General features: G+C 45.8%; 1 protein-coding gene across 3 annotated transcripts in view; it reads left to right on the top strand.

Annotated features, from left to right (window-relative positions):
* Positions 1 to 15594, top strand: part of MSRA (methionine sulfoxide reductase A) — a 445978-nt gene extending 430384 nt beyond the window's left edge. For all 3 annotated transcript variants that reach the window (XM_054022650.1, XM_054022651.1, XM_054022652.1), the window contains exon 6: positions 12626 to 15594. In XM_054022650.1, the coding sequence (XP_053878625.1) occupies positions 12626 to 12790 (165 nt within the window). In that variant the 3' untranslated portion in view covers positions 12791 to 15594. The remainder of the gene's footprint in view (positions 1 to 12625) is intronic.
* Positions 15595 to 17797: the final 2203 nt, after the last annotated feature.

Raw genomic sequence — 17797 nt, 5'->3', positions numbered from 1 at the left:
GGGACCGAGTCTCCCCAATGAGAAAGGGAGGCCCAGGGCTGGGGGGTAGAGGGGCTGGAGAGTGAGCTCACCCTGCAGCAGAGGCTCCTGCCCCACAGGGCTGGGCCCGGCTCTCCACTCCAAACTTTGTAACCCTGCGTGCTAGGTCACAGCGCCACTCAGCTTTGGCAGTTCCACCATTTAAAATTTAAATTTAAATTCTGTCTCCATCTACTGAGGAGAGGGCGCGCCAAAGCCAAGTGGCACTGTGACCACGTGAGCCAGCCTTGCAATGTCCCCAGTGAAACTACACGAGTGTAGAACTAGCGTCAGATCAGAATGAGGTCTTGTAAGTGTGTTATAAACATTAATAAATCTATCCTCTCAACACCCCTGCGAGTGAGGTAAATATTATCATCCCCGTCTTACTGATGAAGAAACTGATACACAGAGCGGTTATGTGAATGACCTACGGTCCCATAGTAAATAAGTGGCCAGGTCTCAGACATGAGCAACTAGCAGCCGCCGGCTTCTTCGTCTCTAGACCTCGCTGCCTTTCATTTCATGAATATTAGTGTAATGGAAGAGTGATCTGCAAAGAGCAGTCTGCTGCTTAAAACCACTGAATAGATTTTAGCTTTAGATTGCTAAAAGTCAGAACTGGCCATATCTTTTCTTAGCTATCATAAATTATCCATGCAGGATGTACAGTAAAAGGCTGTTTGGCTGGGTTAAAGTTGTCTAGACAAACAGAATTTCCATCTCTCTCAATGGCTCCTTCAACACCTAATTAGTTCCCAGACACTGGTCGAGTAAAATATCTTTTATCTTTGCTAATCCTATCATTGCATACCTCCTAACTGCATACCTCCTAACTGCCCCCTAGTGTCATCCCTCACGTTCATCCACTTTCCCTCGAGAAGGCGGCAGGATGGAGTGTTTAGAAAACTGTTCTGGAGGTCAAACCTGTAAAGACTGGGTCAGATTCTGTTTTGCTGCCCCAGTCTACATCAGCAGGAACAGCACAAAAGGCAGTGGAGTTATTCCAGAATTATATTGATGTGACTGAGACCAGAATATGGCTCCCTGTTCTGTGCATTTTTATCGGATCAGTGTGCCACTGACAACAGGCAGACTGTCCTTCACAGCCAGTGCAGGACGTGCGTTGTAATGCAGCACAAGGTAGAACAAATGATGGTTGCTTTTCTCCCAGCGCTATGCTGTGCAGTCAGTCTGGTATATACATTCTGTACGTTCAGTCTGATCTCGCAGGGTGGATTGTTGTTGGCAGACCTGGAGAAGTGTGTTTGGAGATACAGTACTAGCAAATGTCACAGTTACCAGACTAATTGCACCTCTGATGTCTCCGAGAGCACCCCCTCTAGCTCTCAAATGTCTAGCCGCCACCTCTCTCACAGGGTGGAATCACATGATTCTCCCACTCTCAGACTGGGCCCTAGGTTGCAATCCCCTTTTTTACCTCAGCTGGTCTGCCTTATGTCCAGACTGTGCAATTCTGATCCCTCTAGGTCAATTCCAGAGGTAATCCGTGAGAAAGCCTTTTTTAACACTTGAGTAGTGTTTTGATCTCCAGGCGCCCCACTTTGCAAAATAAGGCTTGCAACTTGTTAGAGACTGGAGACAGGATCCCTGAAGCTAACAGCTTGCCCCATCTTCTTTCACCTGTGTGCTGGGCAGGGCCGGTGCAAGGAAGTTTCGCACCCTAGGCGAAACTTCCATCTTGTGCCCCTCCTCAGCCTTGCGGCAGCTCCCCACCCCCCTCTCTGCCCTGAGGCACCCCCCCGTGGCAGCTCCCTCCCCTCTGCCCTGAGGCGCCCCCCACCCCGCAGCAGCTCCCCCCCGGGGAGCCGTGCAGCAACTCCCCACCCCAACTCACCTCTGCTCCGCCTACTCCCCGAGCACGCCGCCCCTGCTCTAATTCTCCTCCCCTCCCAGGCTTGCAGCACCAAACAGCTGATTGGCACTGCAAGCCTGGGAGGTGGGAGCAGTGGAGCAGCGACCGCATGCTCGGGGAGGAGGCATAGGAACGCTGTAAAAAAAAATGGGGGGCACTGCTTTTTGGCGCCCCCAAATCTTGGCGCCCTAGGCAACCACCTAGTTTGCCTAAATGGTAGCACCGGCCCTGGTGCTGGGGTGTCCTTATTGTGTTACTTTCCTGTTTGCTCTTCCCACAGCTCCCAATTAAGGTGGAGCAGTACAGTCATACAGGGAGTTCCAATAGCCCATTATACCATAATTTTCCCTTGCTGATCATGTTATAGACAGTGTTCATAAAATTATTACATATCTGCTCCATGTCTGTCACAGCAAGGATCAAAGTCAGTCCTAAAATCAGCAGGCCAAATTCTGCTGTCAGAGATACATGTGCACATGTATGAAGTGTGCTGGATTTGGCCCAGTATAATTAAATATTACCAGCCCCCTTCTGTCCTACCCACTCTGTCAGGAGGCATACTGCGAAGTAGGCTAGGAGAATGTATGGCTTGTCTGGAAGGCTGAACAGTTATATAGCACTCCAAAGTCCTGTGCAAACATTAGCTAACTAATCCTCGCAACAGCCCTGTGAGGTAGGTCAGTATTGTTATTCCCATTGTATAGAAGGGTAAACAGACAAAGAATTGGAGTGACTTGTCCAAAGCCAGTTGGTGATTCAGCATCATAGCGGGGTTAGAATTCTGCAGTTGCTGGCCATCACTTCCGTGTTTCAATTTGCAGGTTCATGATGCCCTTTAAGTGTGTCAGGGTCAACTGCATGACCTGCCTTTCATCGATCCATAAACTCCAAGGCCAGAAGGGACCATTGGGAATGTCTAGTCTGATCTCCTGTATAACACAGGCCAGAGAACTTTCCAAGATGAAGTCACCCATATCATTTTGAGTGCAGGTTTCACTGAGTAAATAGGTTTTCGGCCCCTTCTGCAGCATCACAGAGAGTTCTTCTTCGTGTAAAAAGCAACAAAGAATCCTGTGGCACCTTATAGACTAACAGATGTATTGGAGCATAAGCTTTCGTGGGTGAATACCCACTTCATCAGACGCATGTAATGGAAATTTCCAGAGGCAGGTATAAATATGCAGGCAAGAATCAATCTGGAGATAACAAGGTTAGTTCAATCAGGGAGGGTGAGGCCCTCTTCTAGCAGTTGAGGTGTGAATACCACTTCTTCGAGTAGCGTCCCTGTCGATGCTCCACTTCAGATGCACCTACGTCTTTGATCGGAGATTTTTGGTAGCAGTGCCCATTTGAATCGTCCATTCACCCCACTCATCCTCATGCCCCACACTGAGGCTATAGGGGACCGCACAGGCAAACTGCCCTCAGTTCCTTCTCTCAATCATCTTCGGCCTGACCCGGAGTCTACAACTGTGCCTGTTCTCTATGTCAGGTCTTTCTATGAACTACATTAGAGTTCAGTTAGTGACAATAACAGCCTTTCGCACGCACACACATGGGGGTTTTCACTCTCACCCAGCGATGGTAAGATTCCTAAGAGATTTGTCAAATCTCTACCCACAAATCAAAGACCCTGCTCCTAGCTGGGACCTGAACCTAGTTCTTAATTGCCTTCCGAAGAATCCCTTTGAGCCACTAGCTACATGTTCTCTGTTAGATCTACAAATGAAGACAGCCTTCTTGGTAGCTATAATTTCTGCCCAAAAGGTTGGAGAACTGGGGGCTTTGATGGCGGACTCCTCATTTACTGTATTCACCAGAGAGAGAGTCTCTCTGCAGATCCATCCCAGATTTTTACCTAAGATATCCTTGGAATTTCATATTCATCAAGCCATTCATCCCAAACCACATTGCACTAGTCAAAAAGCCACGTTCCATACCCTCAATGTCAGGAGAGCATTAGCTTTTTACCTAGACAGGGCCAAACCTTTTAGAAGATCTCCTAAACTATTTGAATCCATTACAGACAGAAACAAGGGTTCAGTTATTTTGAAACAGAGGTTATCAAAGTACATCTCTGGATGTATTAAGATCTGCTGGAGTGAACTCAGCTTCGACCCCCTTTAAGAGTGATAGCACATTCCACTAGAGCACGTTTTTCTTCTATAGCCTGGCTTGCAGATGTGTCCATTGCAGACCTCTGTAGAGTGGCAACATCGACCTCGGGGCATACCTTTTGTAATCGTTATGTCTTGGTGCCTGCTGCAAGATCAGATGTGGCTGTAGTCAAATGCAATTGTCTATTCTGTATTGGACTCTGCGCCAAAACTGCCGTCTCCTTAGAAGGTACTACTCGGAAGTCACCTGAAATGAAACACCCATAGGGACCCTGTTCGAAGAAGAAGCAGTGGTTAGTCACCTTGTGCAGTAACTGGAGTTCTTCAAGATGTCTGTCCCTCTGGGTGCATGGTCACCTGCCCTCCTTCCTCTCTGCTTCGGAGTTGCCGTTGTGGGGCTTTGCAGTGGAGAAGGAACTGAGGGCAGTCTGCCCACGCAGCCCCATATAATCTTGATGTGGGGCATGAGGATGTGTAGGGCGCATCTGCAGGCCAAATGAGCACTGCTACCAAAAATCTCCAATCAAAGGCACAGGGCACAGGTGCACCTGAAGTGGAGAACCCACAGGGACAGACGTCTCGAAGAACTTCAGTTACAGCACAAGGTGAGTAACCTCTCCATCCCTGACAATAACCCCATGGGAAAAGCCAACAATGTATTTTACCATCAGTAAGCAAGATGGAAAAGGCAAGACCCTGCACCAGCAGTCAGAATCTTGATATGTAACAAGAATAATAGTATGACACTTTACATCGCTGTAGCAGACTATCCAGTTGTAGGCAGCACATAGGCAACTGTTCCAAATGTACTGTAGTACAGATTGCCTTGACTTACTGCAGTATTACATCTAAATGATGCCTTAGCTGCTGAAAGGAGGAAATAAAACCATTGCTTGTTAATTGTACATGTTTTATGTCTCATGTTAATCACATAAATTTCCTCAGCTTCTAAGTGGGGGAGAGCATTGCCTGTCGGTTACAGCATGAGAAAGGGAGTCTGGTTTTCTGAGTTCTGTTCCCAGCTCCACCAATGACTAATGTATGCCCATGTCAGCGTCAATTAATCTGTATCAAATGGGAGCTGTGATCAGGTGGCCAGTGTGTATGTGAACTCTCTTACTGAAGACAATCAGAACTGTCCAACGGTTTGTATAGGCCCTATGCTACTAATGGCAATTCTCCTTTAGCTCTCCATGCTGGGGCTTGTGCTTTGAAACTGAAAGACCCGAGTTCTGCTGTTGACATGGAGTTTTAAGTAACCATGGCGTACAAAAAGGTGCTAACCTTGAAGTTCCTAAACAGCCACTGGTTTGCTAGAACTCTCAGAGGGGCATTGTGAGGTTTCATTCCTTAGCCCTGGTCTACACTGCCAACTTATGTTGGTATAACTACGTCACTGCCATTATACAACCGAACCCCTAGTGTAGACAGCGCTGTGTTGACAGAAGGGCTTCTAGCTACTGCCTCTTGGGGAAGTGGAGTACCTACATTCTCCCATCAGCATAGGTAGCGTCTTTACTAAGCACTAGAGTAGCTGCAGAGACAAGCCCTTTGTGTTTTACATCAAGGATAAACAGTGCTATAAAAGCACAGGGTATTATCTGAGTCAAGATATTTCTCAGTATTTTCAGCAGCAGTAATACAAAGGCCTGGAGCCTGCTCGATCAGAAATGGTTTAGATTAACTCATCAAAACACACAAGTTAGATTCGTACAATGCCCTGAGTACATGCAGTATGTCTGCTTTTAATGTGTGCACTGAATCATATGCACACTGATGCCATTTTTATTAAAAGCCACAAAATGCTTGAAACCAATTAATACTCTGCTGACTTCATTAATGCCTCCGCTCGGAAAATGAAAAGGTTTTAATAGAATCATTTTTAAAGCTTTTTGTTGACACATTTTTAAAGTGGCCTCAACCTTTAAACTTCCATTTATTCAACCAGGATATAGCCACCAGGCTTATTACAGATGTTGGCAGGATCCCGCCTCATTCCTTTCTATGGTTTAAAATTATTTTGAGGGTACGAGATGATAATACATTTCACTTAAACATAGTATTTCATCTAAACTTCTCAAAGAACTTTCCAAAAATTAAGCACTCCCGTCCAAATATAAACAAGCACCTTTAATTTGTTGTGCTGATGCTGAAATGTCAAACGATTAAATATTTTGACATTGTTTGGCTAAATAAAATCATCTGGCTACAAGAATCATAGGACTGGAAGGGACCTCGAGAGGTCATCTAGTTCAGCCCCTGCACTCATGGCAGGACTAAGTATTATCTAGACCAGGGGTCGGCAATGTTTGGCACGCGGCTCGCCAGGGTAAGCACCCTGGCGGGCCGGGCCAGTTTATTTACCTGCTGACGTGGCAGGTTCTGCGGCCCCCACTGGCCGCAGTTCGCCGTCCTGGGCCAATAGGGGTGGCGGGAAGCCGCGGCCAGCACATCCATCGCCCGCGCCGCTTCTCGCCGCCCCCATTGGCCTGGGACGGTGAACCGCGGCCAGTGAGGGGCCGCGATTGGCCAAACCTGCCGTGTCAGCAGGTAAATAAACTGGCTCGGCCCGCCAGGGTAAGCACCCTGGCGAGCCGCGTGCCAAATGTTGCCGACCCCTGATCTAGATCATCCCTGTCAGGTGTTTGTCTAACCTGCTCTTAAAAATCTTCAATGATGGAGATTCCACAACCTCTCTAGGCAATTTGTTCCAGTGCTTAACCACTCTGACATTAAATTTTTCCTAATGTCCACCCTAAACCTCCCTTGCTGCAATTTAACCCATTGCTTCTTGTCCTATCCTCAGAGGTTAAGAAGAACAATTTTTCTCTCTCCTCCTTGTAACAACCTTTTATGTACTTGAGAGAAGGTGAAGCCACCATGTTAATTGTGGGTATATTGTCAGTTGAGAGGGCAGTAGCAAATCAAAGTGTAGCAATGTTGCATACTATATAGTTATTACTGTTTGGGAGTGACTGTAGAACTATCCTCTGTTCTGATTGGCTTAGCTCATTCAATGTCAGTGCACTGTACATTCAAGCTGATGAGGACTATTGATCATACCACCGAGAATAACTGGACTCTTAACAGGGACACTACTTCTGAAGCTTTGTCCAGAGGGACAAACTGGTGTGGTGTGTCATTTGCATGCCATTACGTTGTGCACCCATATTGCAATGCCAAGTCAACAGGTTGTGAGGCAAGTTCATAACCCAATGCTGTCCTTGTGTAGGCTCTGTAAGCTACATGTATGCCCCTTAATTTCCTGCAAGCTAGAAAAGTCATAGGTGGCAACACTACCAGAGGATTGCATAGTGGTGTTGGAATTTAATTCTTGATACAAATGGGATTATAGGAACTCCTCCACAAGCAGTAGCAGTAGGCCCCTGGAAAGATAAACAAAAAGGAGGAGAAAAATCTAAAGGAACTGCAAATATAAAACAAAGGGAAAGTGTTCACCGAAACCACAGGCACCTGGGGTTTTGTCACGGCCTTCAGATGAGACCCTTTCTCTAGCTCCTCATAACAAATACCAGTATTGCCACAGCTATTGCAGTCTTCACACTAGAAGAGTAAAGTGTGGGGAAGTGTGATGACCACGTGTATAATCTGTCACAGCAGTGTGGAATGGCCTCACGGAGTGCAGCAATATAAGAGCTTTCGGAGAAAGGCAAGCTGTGTTTTCGCCATCACTCTGCCTCAGAATCAAGCTGAAGAGGTCTCCATAAGAGGTCTCCTGGCTGGCAGAGGCTGCTGAGGAGATGCACTGAATCAGTGCAACCCTTGGCTGCTCCTCCATGCCCCCTCCCTGGCCACCATCACCCACTTTTGAGGTGGCACTGGCCAGCATAGGGGTATTTGGATCCAGGCTTTAGTTTGGACCTCTCTCCAGTAGAATCTGCTAGTGACCCTGGGGTATATGGATGGATTCATAGATTATAAGGCTGGAAAAAAACAATGTGATCACCTTGTCAGACCTTCTGCCTAACACACAGGCGATAGGACTTGCTTGAATTAGTTTCTGTTTGAACTAGAGCATATCTCTTAGACAAAAGTCAAATCTTGATTTTAAAATGTCCACTGATGGAGAGTCCACCACAGTCCTTTGTAAGTTGTTCCAGTTGTTAATAATTACCCCCACTGGTCAAAAAGTATACCTTCATTTCTAGTCTAAACTTGTCCAGCTTCACTTCCAGACAGAAAGTCTTTTTACATCTTTGTCAGCTAGATAGAAGAGCCGTGTATTATCAAATTTCTATTCCCCGTGTAAGTACTTATAGACTGTGTGCAAGTCACCCATTAACTTTCTCTTTGACAAGCTAAATAGATTGAGCTCCTTGCGTCTTTCACTCGAAGGCATGTTTTCCAATCCTCTAATCATTCTCATGGTTCTTCTCTGAACCCTCTCCAGTTTTTCAACATCCTTCTTTAATTGTGGCCACCAGAACTGGACACAGTGTTCCAATAGCAGTCATATCAGTGCCAAATACAGAAGTGCTTTAACCTCTCTACTCCTACTTGATATTTCCCTGTTACCACATTAAGGATCTCATTACCCCTTTTGGCCACAGTGTCCCTCTGGGAGCCTGTTAGAGCAGAATCTTGGTCGGACTATAGCTGTATTGGGTGCACTGAAGTTGGTGGAACTCCACTGGTTTACACCAGCTAAAGATCTGGAACCCACACATCTTTCCTTGTGACGTTGCTGTTTCTGTAACAACACTGTACGTCTTAGGGAACTGTTTGCACAGTTTGAAAGCAAACCATTTAAGGTAAAGTTTGGCAGGTGTAGAAATCTAAAACATCTCATATTTCTGACAACACTGCTGGTATCTTTCACGAATGACCGAAGTTGCCATGTAATGGATGATCCTCCGTTTCCGCATTATTCCCCTTTTAATAGCCTGTTCGTAATTTTAAAAAGGAAAAATGATGCTCATGCCCTCTTGTGGTAGGATATTGAACAGGATGGATTTTTCTAATGGACAAAATCAGGCGATTGATGGAAACGTCCCAGATAGAAATCTGCTACAAGAATAGTTACATACAGTCCTGGTATATCCATTGACTGAGACAAGGAGTGATGCAGTACCACGTACATTTACAGTGCTAGATGAATTAATAATCATGGTGATGATCAATGTTTGTGCCAGGCTTTCTGGAGTGGAGACAGTTTTAAAAGTTCTTCTTCGGAACACCTCAGTGCAAGAAACTAAACAAAATAATGCTTTCTAAAGTGCATCGTGCTTGATTCCTCGGCTATGGGATGCAGACTCTGTGAGTTACTCGTTGCAGGCTCTGTGGGGAAATATACCTTCAGCTTGCTCTACAGTTCACTCACAATTCTGACAGATTCAGTTTTTTGCTTCCCCAGAGAGTCCCCATTTTCAGTGTTTGGAAAGTTCTTGCCTAGGAAAGCACAATTCAGATGCAACATCCAGTTCCCAGTGAGAACCTGCCTTTGAGCCCTCCAGTGTTCCAACATACATTGACTGAAGCGAAAGGCAATGAAGGGACTTGCCCAGGACCTCACATTGAGTCAGCAGGTTAGTTAGGATTATCCTCCAGGATCCTCCTAATTCCCCTGTATTTAGATTTTAGGATTGGGAATTGGGATTCCTAGTTCTAGTGCCAGGTTTGCCACTGACTTCCTGTGGGATCTCAGGCAGGTTACTATGTCTAACCTTATTCTGTGTCTCATCTTACCAGTCTGTAAAATGAGTCCAATAGTAATATATCCAGGCACATACAAATTTTGGCCATACATTCTTCCAGGGCTTGGTTCTGCTGTCACACTTGTTTTATACTGGTGTAACTCCATTTGCCTCCCCAGAGTTACTCCTGTACTATGCCAGTTTAAGGTCCTTATCCTGCACTATTGAAGTCAATGGGAGCTTTGCTGTTGACTTCAATGAGCATACAATAAAGCCCTGAATCAGAGGAGAATTGGGTCCAAAGTGTCAGCACTTGTCAATTTGCTTAGAAAAGAAAAATGTGATAGTTAAAACTTCATGGCAGCTTAATATTAAAAAGAAAAACGTTCAGCTTTTAGGAGCCTTTGAGGGATTTCACATTCATTTGGGGGCTCAGTCCTGAAGAATTCCAAGTCTAATTTAAAATATCCACCCATACACCCACCTCCCTGATCTGCAAACTATGCGTCATTGCCATTGGCCTGGGCTTTGGCAAATCTTCTCGTCCAGATGTACACACTTTGGAAATGAGCTGGAATTTGCCTTGAAATATCTTTCTGATCCTAATGGAATTATGTGCCTTGGGGGCAGAAACTCCAGAGGCTCTGTGAATGGAACCCAAATGTGGCTCTTAACTTGTTTTAGAGTTTGGTCTTCAAATCTCTGGGGTCCATCTCTGTATTTTCCACATTAGTCAAAGTAATTGTCTTGATGGCCATTTTATTCGCCAGCGAATAATACCTGTGAGTTAACGGTGTCATCCCGAATAGCGCCACACCTGCAGGTATTTCCACCTTTAAGAGGTTTCCAAATTTATCTTCAGTCACCTTCAGGTTTTTATATCAATAGAGAACAGCGACTTCTTTGGCTCAGGCTTAGAGGCTCAATCCTGAAAGGCGCAGTTCATTCACTGAGGTGCTGAGTGCCCATTGCTCCTATTGACTGCTTGTGAACTCTAGGGTACGTCTATACTTACCTCCGGGTTCGGCGGTAAGCAATCGATCTTCTGGGATCGATTTATCACGACTTGTCTAGACATGATAAATCGATCCTGGAAGTGCTCGCCGTCGACGCCGGTACTCCTGCTCCGCGAGAGGAGTACGCAGAGTCGACGGGGGAGCCTGCCTGCTGCGTGTGGACCCGCGGTAAGTACCTTGTAGTTCGAACTAAGGTACTTCGACTTCAGCTACGTTATTCACGTAGCTGAAGTTGCGTATCTTAGTTCGAACTGGGGGGTTAGTGTGGACCAGCCCTTGCTGTCAAGTTTGGCACCTGCGAATTAAGACACTCCAAATCAGTGACCACTTTTTTTACAAAACAGTGCCAGGCTGTTTCTGAGCCTCAACTTCCCCTGCTGTAAAATAGGGATAATGATGCTTGGTTACCTTTTGTAAAATGCTTTGAGATCGGCATTTTTGTCAGTTTATTGCAAATCAGTGCTTTCCTACAGTAAGTACTGCAACCCTAAAATTCCTCCTTTCTTGCAAGGACTTTCAGCCCTTGTGGGGTGAATTGATTTGAATGACTGTACATTCTTATAGAGATGCTCCTTTTCAGCAGGACAAATGGAATGTTAAGACACCAGAGGTGAAATCCAGGTCTCATTGAAGTCAGTAGCAAAATTCTGCTTGACTTCAGTGAGGCTAGGGTTAGGGTTAGGACCCAACTACAGGTTTGGGGAAGGGAGACCAAGGGTCCTGGCACTCTCAGGATCAGGTAGTCTCTGATCAGCTGGGCACAGCAGTGACTGTGGGCTACTCCTACCAGCTGCTGCCACTAGAGTGCGCTGTGTGTGCTGCAGAGAGAGCGTGCCGACGAGTCACAGCGCCTCTCACTCCATAGCACATGCAGCGTGGCGGGGTAGCCAGCAGGAGCCATCGCTGCAACCACTCCACTGGCAGGAGGCGGCCAGAGATGGATCGTCGACATGGGGAGCAGAAATCCTCCACCACGCAGAGCCCAGGGATCAAGGCTCTGTCGGTGGTGCTGACACAGGTTCAGGAGGAGCGGTCCAGGGGAACTGGTGCACAGGTGCTGGCTGGACCAGGGAACGGCCGGCTCAAGGTTGGGCAGGGCTGGGCGACAATTAGCCTCAGCAGCTCTGTGGAGGAAACAAAGTAAAGAAAATGGTGTCCGGGATGGTGGCTAGACCTTGGCAACCCAACCCAAACCCAAAGCGATCTGACTACAAGTATCCGGTTTGGGTCAGGTCTGAAAACAACCTGACACGCTAGGGCTCGGGTCGGGTTCAGATTAGCTGTGCTCTAGTTGGGTTCAGGCTGCCCGAGCAGACGTCCAGCCAGGATTTCACCCCAGGACTGTAGCTCGACCTTAAGGAATCCATTGTCGATAGAACTAAGCAGAGCTCACGGGCGTCTCTACGTGGCGCAACAATGTGCCTAGGGGGATGTGATTTCTAAAGCACACTAATATGTGGCATATTAATCGGTGTAGGGGAGGGTCCCGCAGCCCAGGCTCCAGCCCGAGCCCGAACAGCTACACCGCAATTAAACAGCCCCATAGCCCAAGCCCCATGACTCAGCTGACGTGGGCCAGCTGTGGGTGTGTAATTGCAGCATAGGCACACCCTAAGAATCAGAGGCGCGCCTCCCCCGCAAAAAAAGATTAATGAACCGGAACATCCCATTCAAAATGTAACCAGTTAGAAGTAAGATAAAACACGCACACTGCTCGGTGTACAGACTGATACCCGAAGTGTCTGCTGCCCAAATAATATAAAAGCACAGATGAAGCAGGATGTCTTTCTAATCTACATGGTAAAATCAAGGCTGTTCTGTAACTGTTGTACAAGTGACTGTAAAAGTCTAGGGCATCTCTTGAATAAGATTTCCTAATGTTGGTTTATTTCTCACACAGACGCAAACAAACCTCTAATGGAATTCTGTACCATGTCTTGACAGGTATTGACGGAGAGCGGTTTTGGCACAATCACAACAGAAATCCGTGAGGCTCCGGAGTTCTATTATGCTGAAGATTACCATCAGCAGTATCTAAGCAAGAACCCCAATGGCTATTGTGGACTTGGGGGCACTGGAGTATCCTGTCCAGTTAGTATTAAAAAATAATCCATGCGCACACTACTGCACCAACATTGTATTATGTTTTTGCTAGAAACATAAAGTAAAGCAACTTGATGTGTTGTTGGATGATTACTCCCGGGGGAGTTCTTTGCCAACAAATTAAAAATTCTTTGCACAGTATTTTACAATTCTGCAAAATTCTGCATATTTTAGTTGTCAAAAGAACACAATATAATCACGCCAGTTCCAATTACTTTGGTAATTTATTTCAAAATACCTGTCAGCAAGTATGTCTGTAACAATACAGACAACGAAAAGATTCAGGAAATGTTTTCTGACAAATAGATTCCTTACTAGGCATATTAATAAAGAACTTGATGTATCTTTGTTGACAGTTATATTCTGGTTCAGTGAAATTAAATATTTCATTTAAAAAGAGTCATTATACAAATGTTTGTTACACAAAAGTATTGTAACGACCTGGCATAAGAGGGCGCTAGCTTCTTTAAGGACTGTTTTGTGTCTGTCTGTCATGTCTTGTCCAAGTTCAAGCTTCTATGTGTATTGTAAGGTTTTTGGGTCACACTATTCTAGCGGGAGGGGGTTAGTGAGCTAGCGGAGTTTAATTGTAGTATAATGGGTGGTTAGCATGGGGAAGGGAGACCAAGGTAAGACTGTGCGTGTCGGGGCGAGTGTGTGTGTACATGCGGGGTGTGTGGGTTTGTGTTTGTGTGGGTTGGGTCGTGTACATAGTTTGCCAGCTGACACCCCTTCATCTCCGGAGGTAGTATGCACGCCCCCATGCCAGGTGCAGCCTGGAGTGCTGCAGGGATGTGGTGACAGGTGGGAGCGGAGGAGGGCAGGTTCAGGCTAGCAGGGAATATAAGAGGGAGGGCAGCACCACTAGAGTCAGACGCACGCAGAGTGGAGTTTAAGGTGAAGAGTTCTCATGTGCGTGTGAAGACAAACACACTCTACCCTCAATCTCCCTTCCCCATGCTAACCACCCACTATACTACAACTAAACTCTGCTAGCTCACTAACCCCCTCCCGCTACAGTGGTAGGACCCAAAAACCTTAGAATACACATAGAAGACGTTATGTGTGTACATAACTAATACATTTTAAACATGCAAAGCTGGAAAAAGGAAGCATTTTGGTGGAAATCACAAATTCTGTGTGACAAAAATAAAATTGTGCGGAGAACATTAATTCTGCCCAAATTCTGCATTGCTCAGTGGTGCAGAATTCCAACAGGAGTATGTGACGTTCCCCTGTGGTGTTATCTGTACCAGTGATCTGCTAGGCCTCTCCAATCCTTGACTCTGGGAACCAGCCTTACCCTGGTCTGCTGTGAGAACCCCCGCTCCTGGGCTGTTCACGCACAGCCTCTGGCATGTAAGCTGCTCCCAGCTACTTGCAAGCGAATGACACTAGCCAATATCTCCAGTCCCAGACACAACCCTGGGAACCTCCATCTTGCAGTGTCCAGTTATGCCCGCTGGACACTGCACGCTTATATGAGCTCGTCAGCTTAACAAAGAAATAGATATGTACCAGGCTTGTTCTCCCAAGGGGTGTCTCTGACACACTGCAAACCAAATGCACGGCTTCAGGTAGAATAAACAAATAGGTTTATTAACTATAAAGGTAGATTTAAGTGGTTATAAGTCAAAGCACAACAAGTTAGATTTGGTCAAATGAAATAAAAGCAAAACGCATTCTAAGCTGATCTTAACACTTTCAGTGTCCTTACGAACTTAGATGCTTCTCACCACAGGCTATCTGCTCTTCACACAGGCTCTCCTCTTTGATCAGCACTTCAGTCGCTTGGTGTGGTGTCTGTAGATGTAGGTGGAAGAGAGAGAGAGAGAGAGAGAGAGAGAGCATGGCAAAATCAACAAGGAGTCCGGTGGCACCTTAAAGACTAACAGATTTATTTGGGCATAAGCTTTCATGGTTAAAAACCCACTTCTTCAGATGCATGGCGTGCTTGGCAAAATGTCTCTCCCTTTTATCTTGTCCTTTCTTTCCTCTTGACTTTGCCCCCCCCCTCAGAGTCAGGTGAGCATTACCTCATCACAGTCCCAAACTGACCAAAGGAAGTGGGTATCTCCCTAGAGGATCTAACAGATTCTTTTGTTGCTGCCTAAGCCAGTGTCCTTTGTTCCTGTGAGGCTGGGCTGGGTTTGTCCCATACATGTCCTGACGGCGTGTGAACTGCCTCTCTGTTCTTGGAGAGTTTTTGCCTGGGCTTGCTAAAGCCATGAGGATACATTTTCAGCCTCATAACTATATACATGAAATTATAACCTATAACCTTACTATAACCTTACTATAACAACAATGCTCAGTGCATCATGAGCCTTCCGAAGACACCCGACCTGACAAACTTTGCATTGGATCCCACACAATCATTTTATAAAGATGAACATGGGGGTGTAGGGTGTCCCCCCAAGCTACAGAGGGTCACAGAGTATATGATATACCTGCAGCACTATTGCACAGAAATTTGTGCACCAATGAAGGTACAGCACTTTGTATATTCAGTGGGTGGCATTGCTTGATTTCACAGTTGCCAAAGGTCAAAGTTGTTTCTGAAATTGTGCCTGGTACCACGGCTGGAAATGCAGTTGCCCAATTTGTGCACTTAAACAGGTATACATGCAATCTTGTGCTTGTTAATTTCGGGAGAAATCTTTTTGAAAGTTTGGCCCAGTGTATTGCAATAGGAGTAAATAGGGGGTGTGACTGGACTACCCGCCGCTTTGTGTAGCTACTGTCCGAAGAAGTGAGGTTTTTACTCACGAAAGCTTATGCCCAAATAAATCTGTTAGTCTTTAAGGTGCCTCCAGACTCCTTGTTGTTTTTGTAGATACAGACTAACACGGCTACCCCCGGATACTTGTTTATGTTTATTATCTTTCTCTGATCAACTTGCTAGACTTAAGTATGAAAATCCAGAGCTTTGATTTCTAGAAAGTATTCTAGGGGCTATTTTAACAATAGTAGCTGCACTTTGATGTCTTTGGTGGGGATGGGGAATTTAATCTCTCTCAGTTCCACATTCACAGCAATAGATAGTATGACCTGTCGTGCCTATTTCCTGAAACAATGTTAGTAAAACAATGTTTTATAATGTAAAGCGTTTTTTTCTACTGGGCCAAAAAGTATGTAAATACAAAAAGCTTCAGTTTGGCACCCAGCACTATGATAAAGCACGTCACGGGTGTTTTGTGATCTGAAATATATGATGGGTTAGATCTGAAAAATGTAGCAAATATAATAAAAGGTTGCAGCTTGCTAATGAAAAAAACCTGGTGTACCATCTGTGTTACTGGGTATGCTTGTACAGTGGAGTAGATTTCAGCTTGGCTTTAAAAGCGAATGAACTGTAAAATAATTATGACTGACATTTTTAATACCACAATAGCACCTAGGTGCCTGGAACCCTCTTGTGCTAGGTGCTGTACAAATACATAGAGAGAGTCCCAGCCCTATTGAGTTTGCAATCTAAATAGACAGGACAGATCTAGGATGGGAGAAGGAAGGGAATGGGGATTTAGGGCACAGAGAGAAGTGATTTGCCCAAGGTCCCACAGAGAGGGTCTGTGCCAGAATTGGAATCAGCACTCAGGAACTCCTTGCTCCTGGTTCTGTGCTCATCCCAGTCCAGTTTCAAAAGCAAGAGGAAACTTCTTTTGTTTGTCATCGCATTTATGCTGGGGCGGGGGCGTAAAAGAGACTGCTCCTGGTATGATCGTAATGTGCATCTCTTTCTGGAGATGCTCCCATATGCTCCAGCATCCTGCTTGGAATTTCCAGTTGCTATAGTAACAGAAGGCTTTTTGTTAAATATCACACCATTGAATTGTTTTGTTGTTCACCGTCAAGGAAACTGGCACTTTTCTCTGATTTTCTGGGCATGGGGTGAAATGGAAGCAAAGGGGAGAGGAAAATGAAAGTTCCGATTCTCCTTTCGGATTCTTTGTCTTTTACCCCAGTGTAACTCCATAAAGTCAGTGGAATTACTCCTGGTCTGCACCTGTGTGCGAGAGGAGAACCTGGTTCTGATTCGCTGATCCATGGCATGTTGGGATGCAAATTTCTTTACTGGGGGCGTTTATTTCATTTTTGATCCTCAAGAGTAAAAACAAAAACCATTTACATGATTTGGAGCCTTGCTCGTTGTTGGCCCATGTCGTCAGACACTCATAACACTGGTACCCCATCCTCCCTCCTCACTTTCCTCCTCCTGTTTGTTTTCACTCTTTTTGCCCTGTTTCAAATTAGACTTTAATCTCTTTGGGGCTGGGACTATGTCTCCAAATCTGAGCATGGCAGGGCTCAGCTCTGATCTGAGCTGGGGCCCTTGAGGGTTGCTGTGATAGAACTAAGGAGTCCGGTTCTCCAGATGATGTAAAGCAGCGTAGTTCCATTGAAGTGACACAAGCTGAGGATCTGACCCAAAAATATTGAGCTCCACTGAATTCACTGTGGAGTTAACCCCAGGGTGAATTTTGGCCCTGCAACTTTCCAGCTGTTGTTGAAGGTGCAAGATGGAAATTGGGCTAAATTCTTCACTGGTGGAACTTCACTGAACTCAGCTCAATGGAGTGACATTAGGGATGGCTTTGGCCACATAAATTGTGTTTACCCTGAAGTTGACCAAGGGGAAGACAGTCAGCTCTTTGGACATCTCCATGGCCCCATTTCTCATTGAGCACTTACCCTAGCAACACGTTTCCACTTCCCGCAGAGACTACATGGAAGGTGTAGAGAGGGGAGAGAAAGTCCTTCCAAGGTTTGAAAGAATGAATCAGCTCCTCTCATGGGCAAAGAAAAAAACTGTTGCAAGGAAGGCAGAGCTGGGAACTTACACAGAGAGACAAAATGGCACAGGAATGAGGAAAAGCTACAGCACCCATTACTAGAGATGGACCTGAATCAGAGCAAAGGAGTCAAACACACCAAGACCTAGCTGGAGCTGAGATCAGGATCCAGAAGTGAATTTCCAAGCTGTTCCATCCCTATCATGGGCTGAACTGACTA

Source organism: Malaclemys terrapin, chromosome 3, assembly GCF_027887155.1.
Source record: "Malaclemys terrapin pileata isolate rMalTer1 chromosome 3, rMalTer1.hap1, whole genome shotgun sequence".
In the NCBI taxonomy this organism is placed as follows: domain Eukaryota; kingdom Metazoa; phylum Chordata; order Testudines; family Emydidae; genus Malaclemys; species Malaclemys terrapin.
Note: the sequence above shows the minus strand (reverse complement) of the source record. Positions and strands in the feature narration are given on the sequence as shown.